The 15905-nt window shown below is 39.7% G+C and overlaps 1 protein-coding gene across 3 annotated transcripts in view; it reads right to left on the bottom strand.

Annotated features, from left to right (window-relative positions):
* Positions 1 to 8866, bottom strand: part of LOC138735363 (N-acetylated-alpha-linked acidic dipeptidase 2-like) — a 32991-nt gene extending 24125 nt beyond the window's left edge. For 2 of the 3 annotated variants that reach the window (XM_069883318.1, XM_069883319.1), the window contains exons 1-6: positions 8733 to 8866; positions 7120 to 7231; positions 3986 to 4172; positions 1794 to 1895; positions 886 to 1011; positions 48 to 234 (exon numbers count right to left, since the gene is read on the bottom strand). In XM_069883318.1, the coding sequence (XP_069739419.1) occupies positions 48 to 234; positions 886 to 1011; positions 1794 to 1895; positions 3986 to 4172; positions 7120 to 7231; positions 8733 to 8811 (793 nt within the window). In that variant the 5' untranslated portion in view covers positions 8812 to 8866. Of the gene's footprint in view, positions 1 to 47; positions 235 to 885; positions 1012 to 1793; positions 1896 to 3985; positions 4173 to 7119; positions 7232 to 8732 lie in introns of those variants that run through there. The other variant, XM_069883320.1, reaches the window with a different exon arrangement.
* Positions 8867 to 15905: the final 7039 nt, after the last annotated feature.

Below are 15905 nucleotides of genomic sequence, written 5' to 3'. Positions count from 1 at the left end.
CAGTTTATGAAATACTTGTTGGCCCAGGGTACAGATCTTCCACTCACCTTTTGCAGGATAACCTGGTGTTAGAGGGTCCCCAGCTCCATTCAGGTTTAACACATTTCCACGCTGGGCTCCTCTGCTTGGAAGGTTCCAGCCATCTGGATAAACATCTACTCCTGGTGCACAGTAGTCAGCAGGGTCTGAATAAAGTATGATCCCTTGGGCTCCTGCTAACATGGCATTTCTAACCTGTGAAATTATTTGATATAAAGGTTGTTTTTTTTCCCCCATCACAATAATAAGTCTGAATGTTGCAATTTATTTCCATGGGGACATTGCTTTTGAAGTTCTGTATAAGAAAGAGTGAAAATGACCACAGACTCAGCAGAACAAAACACAGTGAAACACGGTATGTTCATTATTAGTGTCACACCTTTAGTCATAGCTCAAGGCTATGAAATAAAGCACAAGACATAAAAGTGAGGCACAAAAACCGACCACTTGGACAAAACTGGTCATAGTGGGCAAGTTGTCCAAAGTAAGAAGAGTTAATTATTCAATCTCTGTGCATCAGACTCCTTGTCAAATATTTACTTCTTCAAAATACTGCAGTTTATGGATGAGAAGTATTAAAAGCCTTGGCTCAACAAAATTCTGAGTTCCCTAAACTAATCCCGTGCAAGAACTGCCTAAGGATTTGCAGCCATCTCACTCTCAGCAGATTAATGCATTCATCTGTTTTTATTGTTTTGGAAGTTATTCTTAGAATGCAGTCACAATGGACACATTGCAGGTGTCCTTCTGCACACATGTTCCAACTTAACAGCCCACATAACTCCTGCTGGCTCAACCATGAGCAGCGTCTGACCTGCAGAGGAAGCAATAAAGCACAACCCTTACTTTGTTTCCTCTAAAGATCTTTCCATATCTGGCAATGACAATCTTCCCTGTACAATTAATTCCCATTTCACGCTCCAGCTTAAAAAAATCTTCAGTGCGACCATAATTCACGTATACCAGATCTGCCTGCACAGAAAAGAAAAGAGATTTCATGGCAACTGGTCATTCAACAAACAAAATACCAGTTTCCAGAAATACACAGTTTCATTCATTATGTAAGATACAGTTGCATTTCTACAAATTAGAACCGGTGCCCATGAAGCCACAAGTTTTCTATAATATTCTATAGAAGGCCTTGGCTCAAACTGCTGGCCTTTCTATATTATCCTGCATTTAACAGAAATCCTATAAACTGTGGTTGGAAATGAAACCAATGCACTTGGCTAAACTGGCAAATTTCTATGGCCATCAAAAAAAAACCAGCTGTACTCCTTGTATACACAGCACTCACTACTATCACTTATCTAATCCATCTGTGCAATGCAGCATAGTACCTGACTTGTTCTTCCATAATGAATTATCACATAAAGTGAGGGACTATTTTAGCCTTTGAAGACATTCACTTAATCCAAAATGTCTCCCAAATTGATTTATATATTGCTGTTTCACCTTAAGACTTCAGCAAGTCCTCTCCATTTGATTGAGTAATGTGGAGTAACCTGAGATGGATCCAAAATGTTCCATAAAGGTAAAAGCCTTTCATTTATTATGCGATTCAGATTTCCAGCACTTTGAGACTTCTAACTTTCAAATGATACATGGCCTAGCTGTCCTTGTGTTGTCTTCTACTAATGGTTAATTAAAACTACAATAAGAAATATTTTGAGAAGTTAGAGCATTCTACCCCAGCAAATGTATTGCAAAATATGACTTCAGATAATAATGCTCTTACATAATTCCTTTCTTACCTCTGGCACTCCTTGTGCTGAAAAAGCATTATATGGTGGCAGTATATTAGTAATGTTTTCGTACCCCTGTGGAGGTGGTTCAAACAGTGATGTATTGAAAATCTAGAAATAAATAACAGACATCTTTGGTCAAACATTCTACCTCCAGGCACAAGTCCGTACACTAAGCTTGGTTATTACAAATGATATGCTAGTTTCCATAAATTCTTAGCAAAAAAATACAATCCCAACTAGCATGTATAAATTCAAACAAAAAATCAGCTAGGGATATATATCTAGATTTTTATAACAGAGTGTAGATATGAATACAGATAGGTCGCTTTTTAGAAGATGCTCATCAGTCACTTGCCTGAACCTACGCAAAGAAGTAGCTCAAAACTGCCAAGAGATGGTGACAATAAATGACACCTAGTACGATGTGATTACTTCCACCTGTATTTTGTACTTTGTGATTAAACCCACCTGTATTGTTACTCTTCACCTCATTGCTAGTTAAGCATGCTGCTTTTTAGCACTATCTGTTGTAATATTCATGTTGCCTCAGGGTTCATATCCACTCTTTGTCACCTTATGAGGTTATAGCTGAGAGATTGTTATATGATTTGTAGAAGAATTTCTCCATTCTTTCACCTTTAAGCTTGTGTCATCCATGAGAACACAGTCATAGAATCATAGAATCATAGAATAACCAGGTTGGAAGAGACCCACCGGATCATTGAGTCCAACCATTCCTATCAACCACTAAACCATGCCCCTCAGCACCTTGTCCACCCATGCCTTAAACACCTCCAGGGAAGGTGACTCAACCACCTCCCTGGGCAGCCTGTTCCAGTGCCCAATGACCCTTTGAGTGAAAAATTTTTTCCTAATGTTCAGGCTGAACCTCCCCTGGCAGAGCCGGAGGCCATTCCCTCTTGTCCTGTCCCCTGTCACTTGGGAGAAGAGGAGGCCAGCACCCTCCTCTCCACAACCTCCTTTCAGGTAGTTATAGAGAGCAATGAGGTCTCCCCTCAGCCTCCTCTTCTCCAGGCTAAACAACCCCAGCTCTCTCAGCCGCTCCTCATAAGGCCTGTTCTCCAGCCCCTTCACCAGCTTTGTTGCTCTTCTCTGGACTCGCTCCAGAGCCTCAACATCCTTCTTGTGGTGAGGGGCACAGGACTGAACACAGGATTCAAGGAGCGGTCTCACCAGTGCCGAGTACAGGGGGAGAATAACCTCCCTGGACCTGCTGGTCATGCCGTTTCTGATACAAGCCAAGATGCCATTGGCCTTCTTGGCCACCTGGGCACACTGCTGGCTCATGTTCAGTTGCTGTCAACCAACACCCCCAGGTCTTTCTCCTCCAGGCAGCTCTCCAGCCAGTCCTTAGTTTCCACCAGGGTTCTTCATCCCTACCTATGCACCATGATGTTCCTCTAGCTGTCCCAACTCTTCTCCTTGCTTAGGCTCCCTGTCAGATTTTACATCTATTTCTTTACACTCCTGTGTGCACAAAATGGAGATTGTTCATTATTACTTCCAACAGTAACCTAGGAGACACCACAAAAAGGCAGTAGGATCAGGTTCAGAGCAAATAAAGGAAGGTAGTACTTCATCAACATATACTTTCTTTGTGGCATTCCTTAACTCAGTGTTTCTGGAATCAAAAATTGTACAGATATTCTAGTAGAGATTGAATAGGTACTTGGAAGAGAGATTTAATGAGGGTCACTAACTTGATAAATACTTAGAAAAGAGGGCTAATGAGGATTCCTAAAGAGACGAATTGCACCATGCTCAGAGAACCCTTGAGCTGAGAACAGCTAGACACTGGAAGTATTGCATCCCTTAAATATATTTCTTTATTCTTAAACTTCCCTGTGTGTCCACTTCAGGTTATTTATAGAAACGCTGGCCTAGACGTATCCTTAATCTGAACTCGTATGGCCATTCTTATACCTCATGGCCTATTGGTGTTAACTGCAGCCTCTCTGCACATCCTTTCTCCACTGTACGAGGCACAGAGATTTCATCAGCTCTGCTGCTCTGCTGCTCAGTCTGGAAAAATATTTCTAAATACGAGTTCCCATTGCATTGGATTTTTTATCATATTATAAAGCACGTGCTGGGATGAATGGGTGGGAAAACAGAGGAAGACACTGTTTCTTTACAGAAGTCTTATGTAAATATAGCTTCATCATTAAAAAGATCACCTCGTTCCCTTGATCATCAATTAGTGAGATGTAGTTTGGCTGCTTTTCATCTGGGTACGAAAGAAGCACATCATAACGAACGAGTTCTGCTGAATCCAGTCCAAATTCCTTCCACTGGCCCTGAATTTGTTTGGCAAGAAGAAGATTCTGTTCAGTTCCTGCGAGGTGAGGCAATTTGGTAAACGAGCTAGAATAAAACAGAAAATTGCTAGTAAGCAGCAAATGCAGAGAGGCAAAATAGTGAACTTGGAGCAGCGTGTATAATGCTTATATTCCAGCCACATGCATAGAAAGTAAGGTTTTACAGTTAAATTCTGAGCTGTATAACATGATTATTTATACATCTGTATCAACATAAGCACAAAACGTTGTCAGAGCAGAGGATCTTTCCTTAAGCTTTAACATAATTCTGCTGAACCTTTCTCTTTACATAACAGGAATAGCCATATCAACACAGAAGCAATGAAAATCAGTGTCAAAGACATTCAGCAAGAGAATAGGAATAGTATGCAAGGAGCATAGATCCAGAAAAGCTACACATTCAGAAAGGAGCCCCCTGAATAATTTTGGTATCTTATGATGGCTTTGGCATGACGTGTACTAATCAGGTCAACTTGAAAATTATAATGTAAAAATATCTGCACAGATTTCTTCTTAATGAAAAGACTGAATAATAAGGCCCTTCTTAACATATACATCCAGATCAGCTATAACATATAGTGTTGATACATAGTCAGAAACAATATCCAGCCCCTCTGGGCTACCCTACACAAATGTGTATAGCATTTTTTTGTCCCACTGAACAAATGAGTTACGGCAAATGCTGATGAGTCAGCCAGGTACTAAGCATCAACTTTCAATTCCCAACAGGCTACCTGTTAATGGCAGTCCCAGGGATGACAGATATCATTAATTACCATTAATTAGTGGTACTAAATACCATTATTAGCACCAGTTCAACCTGTCAGTTTAGCCTTTTTCGACCCATGTAACAGCTCGTTCTTCAGTATGCACTTCCTTATCTTCCAAATGACAATGCTGCAGGACATGATGTCCAAAGTCTTGTTAAAGTTAAGGATATTATAGCCACTCTAACATCTCCAGCGATACACATAGCCAGTCATTTCTTTAGAAAAAGACAATCGCTCTGATCAGAGCTGGGTTTTTTTTCATTATTATTTACCAGTAATAAAAACTATGTTGACTATTCCTAATTACCTTTGTGTCCTTCATGTGTTTGGGAAGACATTCCAAAAGGATGTTTGGTCACCTTTCCAGAGACTGAAGTAAAGCTGACCAGCCCACAGTGCCCCCAAGTTGTCTTTCTTGCCTTACTTAAAAATGGTCACAACATCAGCCTCATTCAGCAACCAGGGACCTCCTTCAATCACTAGAACTTCTCACAGACAGCAGTCCTGCAATCATAACATTCAGGTCTTTCATGGAAAAATCATCTGGCCCCCTGGATTTGAACGCATCTAGAGTCTTTATGTAGACCACAACCTCCTGCTTTCTGCTTTTGTCTTGCCTCACTGTGCAGGTATGCGCCAAGGTCCAGAAACAACCTTTGTCAAAGCTTGTTGCCTATTTTCTTCTTGTACTTCCATTCTCTAAATTTAAGTACCTTTTGATTCCTGAAGCACTCTAGTTTAACTACTATATATACCACCAGGAAAAATACACTGAACATGATGTCATTTTTCAATTTTAGACTTTTAAACAGTTATGTGCTTTCCAGAGCCATGATTCAATGCTATCGTCATTTTCTGAGACTCACAGTTTGTGTTCTCCACTTGATAAAAACAGACTTAGTAGTTTAAAAAACTAGGAATATGGACCAAATGTCTCAAGTTCACATATTTTATGCTTTTAAAAAACTTTTTGGATAGTGTATTAATATATTTTTTCTTCAGTTCCCGGTTTTATTTGATTTTAGAGGGGGAAAAAACAGCACAAAGCATTTTGCTCATTATCTAAGCAAGCAGACAAACCACACATTATTAACACCCTATGGACAAGAAAATTTAGCATAACTGCAGAGCTATTTCATTCTGTTATCAATCTCAATGTTGTCTAGACTTTCACTCAAACATAATCTTCAGGAACTCTCCAATCTACTGAGAGCAACAACCAAGATAGGCCTATAGCCCTAAAAAGCTAATTTATGTTAGAAATGAAAACTTCTACTTGTACAATAAATGTACAGAAATCCAATTTGTCAACAATCCTTTGACTGTTATGCAGCTGATGACTTACATGCTGTATACCGAGATGTTACTAACCAGAGGTTATATTTGTTTGCTTTCTGTATTAATATATTTGTTCCTCTGTAGAAGATATAAATATGCAGAAGAATGGGGTTTTTTCAATTTCCAGTGGAATACACAACAAAACTAGAAGGTATTTCTATATTCCTAGCATTTTAGATGTTTTGAAAATAACATGTTAATGCACTAGGATATAAAAAAGTATATTTAATAATAACTACAACACGTAAGATTCAACCACCCATACATGCATGGGAACAGCCCTTCATCTTCTGAAAGGGAAGACAAGGTATAATGGGATCTCAAGTTAACAACACATTATCCGACATGTCCACACTAAATGGCACTTGGAACATCACAGGCAACTCAGTGCCATGCAATATTTGTAAGATTTTTCATACATTAATTTTCTATTTAGACTAGCTGCTCAAACTGAAAGTTTAAGGATGAACTAGATGGATTATCAATCAAATGTAATTAATAACAATCAGGGTATCCTAAATACACTAAAATCATCTCAGTCTGAGATAAAGCAAAATTATCTGATGTTAGAGTTTCAGAGACTTGTGAGGAAAAAACAGACACTTACACCACATTAAATCAAGACTATAGAAAACCATAATAAAAAAAAGCATGATAAGCACTTGGCAGAAACGCTGCTTGAGGGAAGAACACTTAACAGTAAAAACACTTCAAAAAGGTAACTTCAAAAATAGAGGGGATGGGGGAACAGAAGGGTTGTGAGTCAAATACTTCCAAAGCATCTTAACAGCTCTGCTTTCAGAGGCTGTTACTTGGAGCTGATCTTATCACTTTCTGGCTTTTGTGACTGATAAATTTATTCAAAAAACAAGACGCAGGGCTTACCGAAGGAATTGCTTGATGTTTTCTGCCTTCATTTCAGCCACAAGTTTCTCTCTCACATTTTGATAGGCATCTGAAGAGTTAGGGTTTTTTTGGGTCGGTTTTGTAAACCGTCCTGAAAGACATTTGAAAAGATTCCTACTTAGGAAGAATCCCAGTCCTCGCATATTTGAGCCCATGTGCAACCTAAAGCACTGAACAGCTTCATTAAAACCACGAGGATTAACAGGACTTAGAGCACCCTCTGTCAGTGACTGCTGGCTCAAACACAGCAGTGAAACAGAAAAGCAAAATATACTTTATTGACTGAACTGCCAAAATTGCATAATTAAAAGGGCACACCCTAAACCTCTGGTAAATACAATCCTTCCTTTAAGGCAGATTTATCTCTCATTGATTTTCAACTATACTTTAAATTTCTAGTTAACTGTTTGCAGTGAGAGGACTGAAGTCCTGATACTCATGATGAAATTTCCTTATTTAATTTATATATATATATAAATATGCGCATAAGCATATTGAAAGTGAAGGTCTAGGACTCAATAGATACCCTGCCACTGTTATAATAGTTACAGATTTGGGGAATGGTGGAGTTAGTCTATTTAATTATTAAAAGAATGAAGGTAATTGTGACTCTAGTCAGTTTTAAAAAGTTAAAGATTTTTCAGTTGCCATAAACCTGAAAGGAGAGAATATATATTAATATTAATTTGTCTTTATGAAAACCCAAATCCTTTTGCTTTTATAGCTACAAAATCCCAAACTCGTAAAATTATAATAAAGCCAAGTGTATATGCTGCTAAAGACAATATATGTAATCTGCTAAAACTTAAATGCAATTGTAGTAATATTCTGAACAGTGGTACTGGATCAGACCAAAGGTCCCTCTTGTCCAGTATCCTGGTTTGGAGTATGGCCATAAGATTATGTCCAGGGAAATGTGCAAGAAGAGCATAAGCACCAGAAACTTGCAGCTCAGGGATCTCCTAAATCAAGCTTATGTTTTTTATATTTAATAACCCTCATGGATTTTTTTTTTCATGCTTTAGCATTAAATGTGTGCTACAACTCAAATTGCAAAAGGATAGATGCAGGCATGCAATTTTAGACTTAAAATCAAATGTCACAAAACAACCGCAGAAAATAATGTTCTAGTGGAGTTCATTGCACGTGATGGAAAACTCCACAACTCCACTCCTGGCTGTCAGACAAAGCTCCTCCTGCTCTACATACTGCCTTAATTTCTAAAACAGCAACTGAATCGGAGCATTTAACAGATCGTCATTAAAAATCAGGAAATAAAAATTTAAAAAAATGCTACTTGTGCAGACGCAAACTTTCCTATTAACCTCTCCTCTTGGAATGTTTGTGTGCCTGCTATAGCAAGTTGCTAGTTCAGCAGGGCTTGTTCTGAGCTGAAGCCCACAGCCACACTAATTCTGACTCCTCAAAACCCAAAGTGCTAGAAAGATCAACCTCTTAGAAAAACAGTGGGATGAGAATTTTATAACGTCCCTAAAAAGCAATAAAAGCTTCCTGATAGGGGCTTCATCACAACAGGAGTTGCCTAGAAGGATGCTCAGCTGCAGGCTGAGCCCAGGTGGCTCTGTACTCACCTGCAAAAAAGCCCAGCAAGAAAGAAGCCAGCAGCCCGGTGCAGCCCAGCCATGTGCGCAGAGGCTTGCTCCTGGCCATAGGGGCACTGCTGCCCAGCAGCTTTGCTGGCTGCGAGAGGGCAGACAAGCAGCCGCCTTCCTCCTCCTCCTTCTCCTCCTCCTCCTCCCACCCTCAGTCCCAGGGCTACCCCCAGCTGCTGTGATTCTCAGCTCTCCTCCTGCCTAAACAGCCTTAATCACTGGCTGACGATACAATTTTTTGAGTGCAATAAAACAATTCCTTTTCTTAGTCTCACCCCACAAGACAGTTTGTGTGTAGCTGTATGTGCATCTTGTAACAAATATGCATCTGGATTGTGCACTAAGTACTATTTTAAAGGCTACTTTCTATTAATTATCAGGACTTCTTGGGTTTGAAAGTTGTTCTTTTAGGCTTAACCACAATTAGTATTTATTTGTTCCAGTGGAAATGGCTATGGAAATGAAGGAAGGGAAGACTTGTTTTCTCTTCACCAAGAAAGGACTGAATTGCTCCCTTTGTAATCTGTGGTTGCATTAATCCTTGGCAAGTGATGAATACTGGAGCAGCTCAGAACACAATTTAGATTAGCCAATAGGGACACTAGCTGACGTCATCCAATTTGCAACTGGGAAAAACTGCAAAATTATTTCCTATATTCTCTAGCTTTTTTACAGTTTGGATCACAAAGTTCTTAGAATCAAGTTTTCCTCGTCTAATTCAGCAAAATCCACCAGTGTCTCATGGGAAAGAACACAACTTCAGCCCAGGGAAGAGTCAAGATATTTTCATAGAATCATTATATTTTGTACAAATGTAGCTACTCCCAGCTGGTGAGTTCCTACATGGCTACATTGAAGCCAAGACCTACTTTTCTGGAACTGAGGATCTGCCTGTCTAAGGACCTTACATGGCTGAAGACAGGAAAGCTTTTCTGGGGAGCCTGGACGTGCTGCCAAAAGAGTCCAAAGTAGGTATCCTGCATCTTGTGAAAGAAATGGCACTGCTCCAAGTGTCAAAACTTTCTCAAATAGAAATGATAGAGCTGTAAATATTCAAAAACAGCTGAAAAGACTGGTTAATGTCCTAATTATTTCACTAAGGCGTTTCATATATTAGAAGAGAATTACATCACTTCAGTATTCTGCACCAGTCACAGCCACTATCTTAAGCATACATCTGGGTGTCTTTGTTCAGATGATAAGCATGTCCAGTTCTGTGATCTTTCATCCTGTCATTTCCAAACATAAGCCATCACCAATTCTTAACAGCAAGGACTTTTCAAATCAACATCTCACTTGACATATACAAACCAGATGGAATTCCACCTACAGAACTTATAAAGAATGAGCATATTGATGTATTATTAGCATTTATATAGCACCACACGTGTAGGACAGGAACATAATACACAGTAAAGTGTATTCCTAAATTAGACCTCATATGATGATAAAATCAGTGAAGAAAGAAGGTAAGAATAGCAACAGTGAGAAAGTATGAAATGTATTGCTATACCTACCCCTTCTTAAGCTGATAAGAGTATCAGCAATGCTGAGGATGAACAGTAGCAGCACCAAGTAGCTTCTACTACATAACATCATAGAATCATAGAATGGTTTGTGTTTTGAGGGACCTTAAAGACCATCTAGTTCCAATCCCCTGCCATAGGCAGGGACACCTCCCACCAGACCAGGCTGCTCAAGGCTCCATCTAACCTAGTCTTGGGCAATTCCAGGTTGAGGGCATCCACAACTTTCCTGGACAACCTGTGTCAGTGTCTGCGGTGAAGAATTTCTTCTTTATTGTGAAGAATTTCTTCCTAATGCCTAATCTGAATTGCCTCTCTTCCAATTTAAAGCCACTGTTCTTTGTCCTATCACTATATGCCCTTGTAAGAATTCCCTCCCCAGCTTTCTTGTATAACCCCTGCCGGCACTGGAGGGCCTCTGGAGCCTTCTTTTCTCCAGGCTGAACAACCCCAATTCTTTCAGCCTGTCCTCAGAGCAGAGGTGCTCCAGGCATCTGATCATTTTTGCAGCCCTCCTCTGGACCTGTTCCAACAGTTCCATATTCTTCTTATGTTGCAGATTCCAGAATACTCCAGGAGAGGTCTCACAAGGCAGGAATAGAGGGGAAGAATCAACTCCCTCACCCGTGGGATATCTAAAGTACACTAGGAAGCTCACTTTAAGCACTTCAATTATTCTGTAGAGTGTTCAGTTCCTAAGAGAAAAATACACAGTGCCATTTGGTAGCTCATGGAGTATTCCAGACTGCTATAGAGAACAAACCTGTGCAGGGCAGCATTTATATGAGGGCTGCCCTCTTCTGGTGCAGCAGCTACATGACGGATAAGACTTTCCACAGCACCTAAAGTGATACTGCAGAGCCTGTTTTCAGGCAACTGAAGGTTGCCCCATGCAGACAGATGTGAGCTAACTGTCCATAGACGGAGCCAGTGGAGTTACAAGAACTACAACTGGAATTAAAATAACTACTTGGTGCAATTTCAGATGCCTCAGCATACCCATCTGTGTTTGCAATTCTCCCAGGTTCTGTATTGCACCAATTTGGATGTCCCTTCCATCCCAAACTCTTCTGTTCTATTTTATGAATCAGCTTGGTATGCTGTGCAGGCCAGTGTAAGGAGTGACATTGCTACACAGGAATTTTTGTTGTCCCTCTTGGATCATATCTGTTTTATACATAGATATTTGAAATTGCTTGCTGATATGTTGCAGAAGTATCCCTGAGCTATTTCATCTACATAATTCTTGGGAAGATGAGAAAAACAGCATATAAAGGCTAAATAAATACCATTCACACAGTCAAAACAGATTTTTGGGCTTGAAAACAGACTTTATAGATGCTGCTGTCTTCCCTTTTGGAAAGTGGAACAGGGTGCAGCAATCCAGATGCTTCTTAAGGAATGTGGTGAGAAAGCAGCTAGAACTAGGTTTTCCAAAAGTAAGGAAGGAGAATAAAGCTACTTCTTTCTATACTAGTTTACATTTTCCTCGGTGTCTGGGTTGAACTGGAGGTTCCCTTTAGCATTGCTTTGCCACTCCTTTTTTGTTCCCTTCTTTTTGTTTCTGTACCTCTTTTACTTTCACTCTTTGCTGGTATTATCAGTTCCAAGAGAGGCAGCATAAGGAATTCAGTATCTATCCTGAATGTTTACTGTTTCCTGAGTCTTGGGACATGGCCTAAAAACCCAGCTATACACATTACTTAATCACAAAGCCAAAGTCATAGTATCATGTCTTACAAATGCTCCACAGAATAACAGGAGCCAGAAAAAAATAAGCCTGACATGGTGAAATCTGAAGTACAGCATGCTCGGAATGCAGTATCACGGCTGTGAGGAGGTGGAAGAAGCTGCTCCAAACCAGTCTCATCTCACTCTTAGTTGTTACAGAGCATCTCACTCAGGAGCAACGGGGAGAGATCAAAGCTGTTAAGATCATCAGTATCCCATAAGACTCATGTCTCTTTGAGGCATTTCCTGACCAAAATAAAAACACATCCATCAGCCACCCTATTTTACATGAAGCTTTTCCTGCCAGAACTAAGATATTATGAATGCAAAATACTGCTAAGACTCCTTCTCTAATAACAGTCGGGTATTTATTCAGTGGTGAAAATATCCACCTTAGCCTAAGTTTAATCAAAGTTAAGATTTGAGTCTGATGGGAGATAAAACTGATCCTAAGTAGTCACAAATATTATTCATAGAATCATAGAATAACCAGGTTGGAAGAGACCCACCGGATCATCCAGTCCAACTATTCCTATCAAACACTAAACAATTCCCCTTAGCACCTCGTCCACCTGTGCCTTAAACACCTCCAGGGAAGGTGAATCAACCACCTCCCTGGGCAGCCTGTTCCAGTGCCCAATGACCCTTTGAGTGAAGATTTTTTTCCTAATGTCCAGCCTAAATCTCCCCTGGTGAAGCTTGAGGCCATTCCCTCTTGTCCTGTCCCCTGTCACTTGGGAGAAGAGGCCAGCACCCTCCTCTCTACAACCTCCTTTCAGGTAGTTATAGAGACCAATGAGGTCTCCCCTCAGCCTCCTCTTCTCCAGGCTAAACAACCCCAACTAAGACAAGTAATGTGAAACGTTCAGTAAGAAAAAGGATTTCTTTTCTCAGATCAGGTGAAAAACCTGCAAAAAAGATCCAAATCACAAACTAACTTCTGAACACACAGCACTTCTTTAAATATCACTTTTAAATCTAGCAAGGAAGCTATCGTTATTTCATAGGCCTCATACTGAGCTCTGGAGTAGCAAGAACTGCTCATGTTGAGAGTAAAAATAAGAGCGAGGTTCAGCTGAAGCTAGCAAATCTTGCAGGTAGGTACATATATTCTACTTTGCTTTAAAAAAACTACAAATCCAATCATCTCTGGTAAACTAGAAAAGCTCAAAAAATGGCAAGGATACACATGCCAAATGCAAAACTAACATGCATTTGTGTGTTGAATGCATAATTATGCTATAGAGTCAATAAGCAAAATGAGCAACAGTACAGAAAAATACGTAATAGACAGAATGAAAGCCAGAGACTGTAAACTGTAGGTTGTGGCTGTTAAGCAACTAGGCTGCAAAGGTCAATATCTGCAGCAAGAAGATATGCTACTGCTGTGCTGCTTGCCCTGTTGTTTGACTAAAGGCTGAATTTGTGGCTTCAGAGATCAAAGGGCCCTAGTTTGTGGGAAAGGCAGGTCTTGCAGGAAAAATGTCAACAGGGAAACGCTCAATTGCAATTCCAAATCAGTAGTTTCCTTCTGACTCTTCCAGTTCCACAGTCCCCCAGCACTCTCTCATGGCCTCTGCAATTTATATCACTGCTAAATTAAAAGGGTAGTAAATTTTGATGTGTTGAGTCAGCATCTCTGTTATCTTGAACTTCAGGAAGCCATTATCAGATTCCAGCTAAAATAAAGTTTACATTGCTAGCAGCTGACAAGTTCAGTTTGCAAACTTTGACTCTTTCTTCTGCAAGAGGAATGTGCTCAGCGAGGCAATAAGAGTAAAGAACTGCACTGAACATAAAACAAATGACATGCAGCATGTACAGGAATTTTCCCAAGAAGACAAAGCCAGCCTCTTCAGTGGTGCATGGCATGAGGATGCGAAACAAGTCATAAAGTGAAACAACAAAAGGCTCTGTCTGGACATAATGAAAAGCTTTTCCATCAGGAAGGCAGTGAAATACTGGAATGTGTTGCACAGGGAGGTTATGTGTTCTCGATCCTTGGAGATTTTCAAGAGTGGACTTGGAGCCTGGTCTGACCTTGAAGCTTATCCTGTCTTGAGGGCTTTGGACTAGGTATCCCACATGTTCTCTTCCAACCCTATGATCCTATGATCATGTATATTCTTCCACTTGTTACAAGCCCCTGCCCAGGACAGTTGCTATCCATCAAGTGAAAGAATACAATTTACTATGACTCCAGCTGTGAGACTTGGCTGCTCTACTCCACCGTGGTGTTGTCTGTAGTCCAGAAGCACATTTCAAGCTGCTTCTACAAGCAGAGATGAGCACAGGTCCCGTCTCAAAGATCTTGACTACCAGTGATTACTCTGTCTCAGCTAAACCAGCCTTTAAAATATCTGTGTCAACAACAACTTAGAAATTATGCTGCCAGGTCACAAGACATTGAAGTTTCTGATTCCATGAAAGGAAGAATTTATTTTCATACAAGTCTAGTTTCTACCATTTCCATACATGGGCATGCTTTCATTTTGTTTGATTCAGACTCTTAGTGCATAAGATGGTCATTGTGTGGAGTTCTTTGGAAAATTTTGACAGCATCCAACTTGTGATCATATGGAAGGGTGTACTTTCTGAAAAAAATACTGTTTCTTTTTCATTTAATCTCTAGATTCTTGTAATTGCTCAAATTGGAAAGGATGCTCTCAACAATACCACACTGCCAGCTAGGTTCCTCCCTCTGCTTACTAAATACTGCTGAAGTTTTTGTAATTAAGTCATCTGCTGCTGTATATAAATCAGTGTCTCTGTGAGTTTGTCTGCAGTAGCTGTAAAAGCCAAATTAGTGTTTGCAAAGAGCTGTCTGGAATTAGAGTATTAGTTTTTCCAAGTATTAATTCCAGCATATTTAGAAAATAAAGTAAATGAATGTTGATTATAGTAAGCAACTCTGCTAATGGCCATCTCTAGCTGAAACCATCTGTAGTTACACAAAAAACTAGCTCATGTTAAATGATCAATAAACTATGAATTCAACATAGTTGATTTTGGTTTACATTCCTGTTAACAACTGAATTATTCTTTACTTAATTCAACAGTCTTTGTTGGCCAATTACTATATCAAAGCTTGAGACCCAAACCAGCTAATTTGATTAACAGCACTTGGCAGCTTTAAGGGTGAATTTCAACTCACTGTACAAGTCTAGAATACAGAAGACTATGTTGTTTGTAGTTCTACTTCACTGAAGGAGAATTAGCACAGAAACCTTATCTTGATTTCTTGTGCAGGAAAGGATTTCACACTCAGGGTTTGAGTTAGCTAATAACGATGCCCCTAACAAAATCCACAGATGCTTAAAAAGTAGTTATTTCTGTATAAGGCTTCTCATTGTTTGCCTCCCCTTACTAGACTGCTTCATAGCATGTATCTCTTTGCTCATGTCTGGTTTAGCCATTTTTTGAAGCAATGTCTCCCATCACCACAACTAGATTTGGGAGAAGATGTCTCCATGGTTTTATTCCAATCATTTTCATAAAAATATGGAAATAACTGAACACTAACTGAGTGTAAGAGCATTTCCCACTATCTGGTAAGCGGGATTATTTTATGAGACAGACCAACAGTTAAGTGAAATAATGACTTAATCATAGTAATTTGCCTAAAGGGTATTAATATGAAAAGTAGAAATATTTATAAATAAACAAGATCTTGCAGAAAAGGAAAAATCTACCATAACACTGAAAACCATCAGATAATGGGACAGCCTTCTAACACATGGCAGAGGCCTCAGTGAAAACAGCAGATCACAATTGCACAACATATTTGCTGTGCAGGAGCTTAGTAATCCTGCAGTGGCAAAATGTTAGATGAAAGGACTTGATTTGTTGAGTCTTCTCTGATCCCAGATGTTCCGTTGGAGTCTTTTGATTAGTC

Source organism: Phaenicophaeus curvirostris, chromosome 1 (assembly GCF_032191515.1).
Source record: "Phaenicophaeus curvirostris isolate KB17595 chromosome 1, BPBGC_Pcur_1.0, whole genome shotgun sequence".
NCBI classification, from domain to species: Eukaryota; Metazoa; Chordata; class Aves; order Cuculiformes; family Cuculidae; genus Phaenicophaeus; species Phaenicophaeus curvirostris.
The sequence above is the reverse complement of the archived record's forward strand: the minus strand, read 5'-3'. Positions and strand labels throughout refer to the sequence as shown.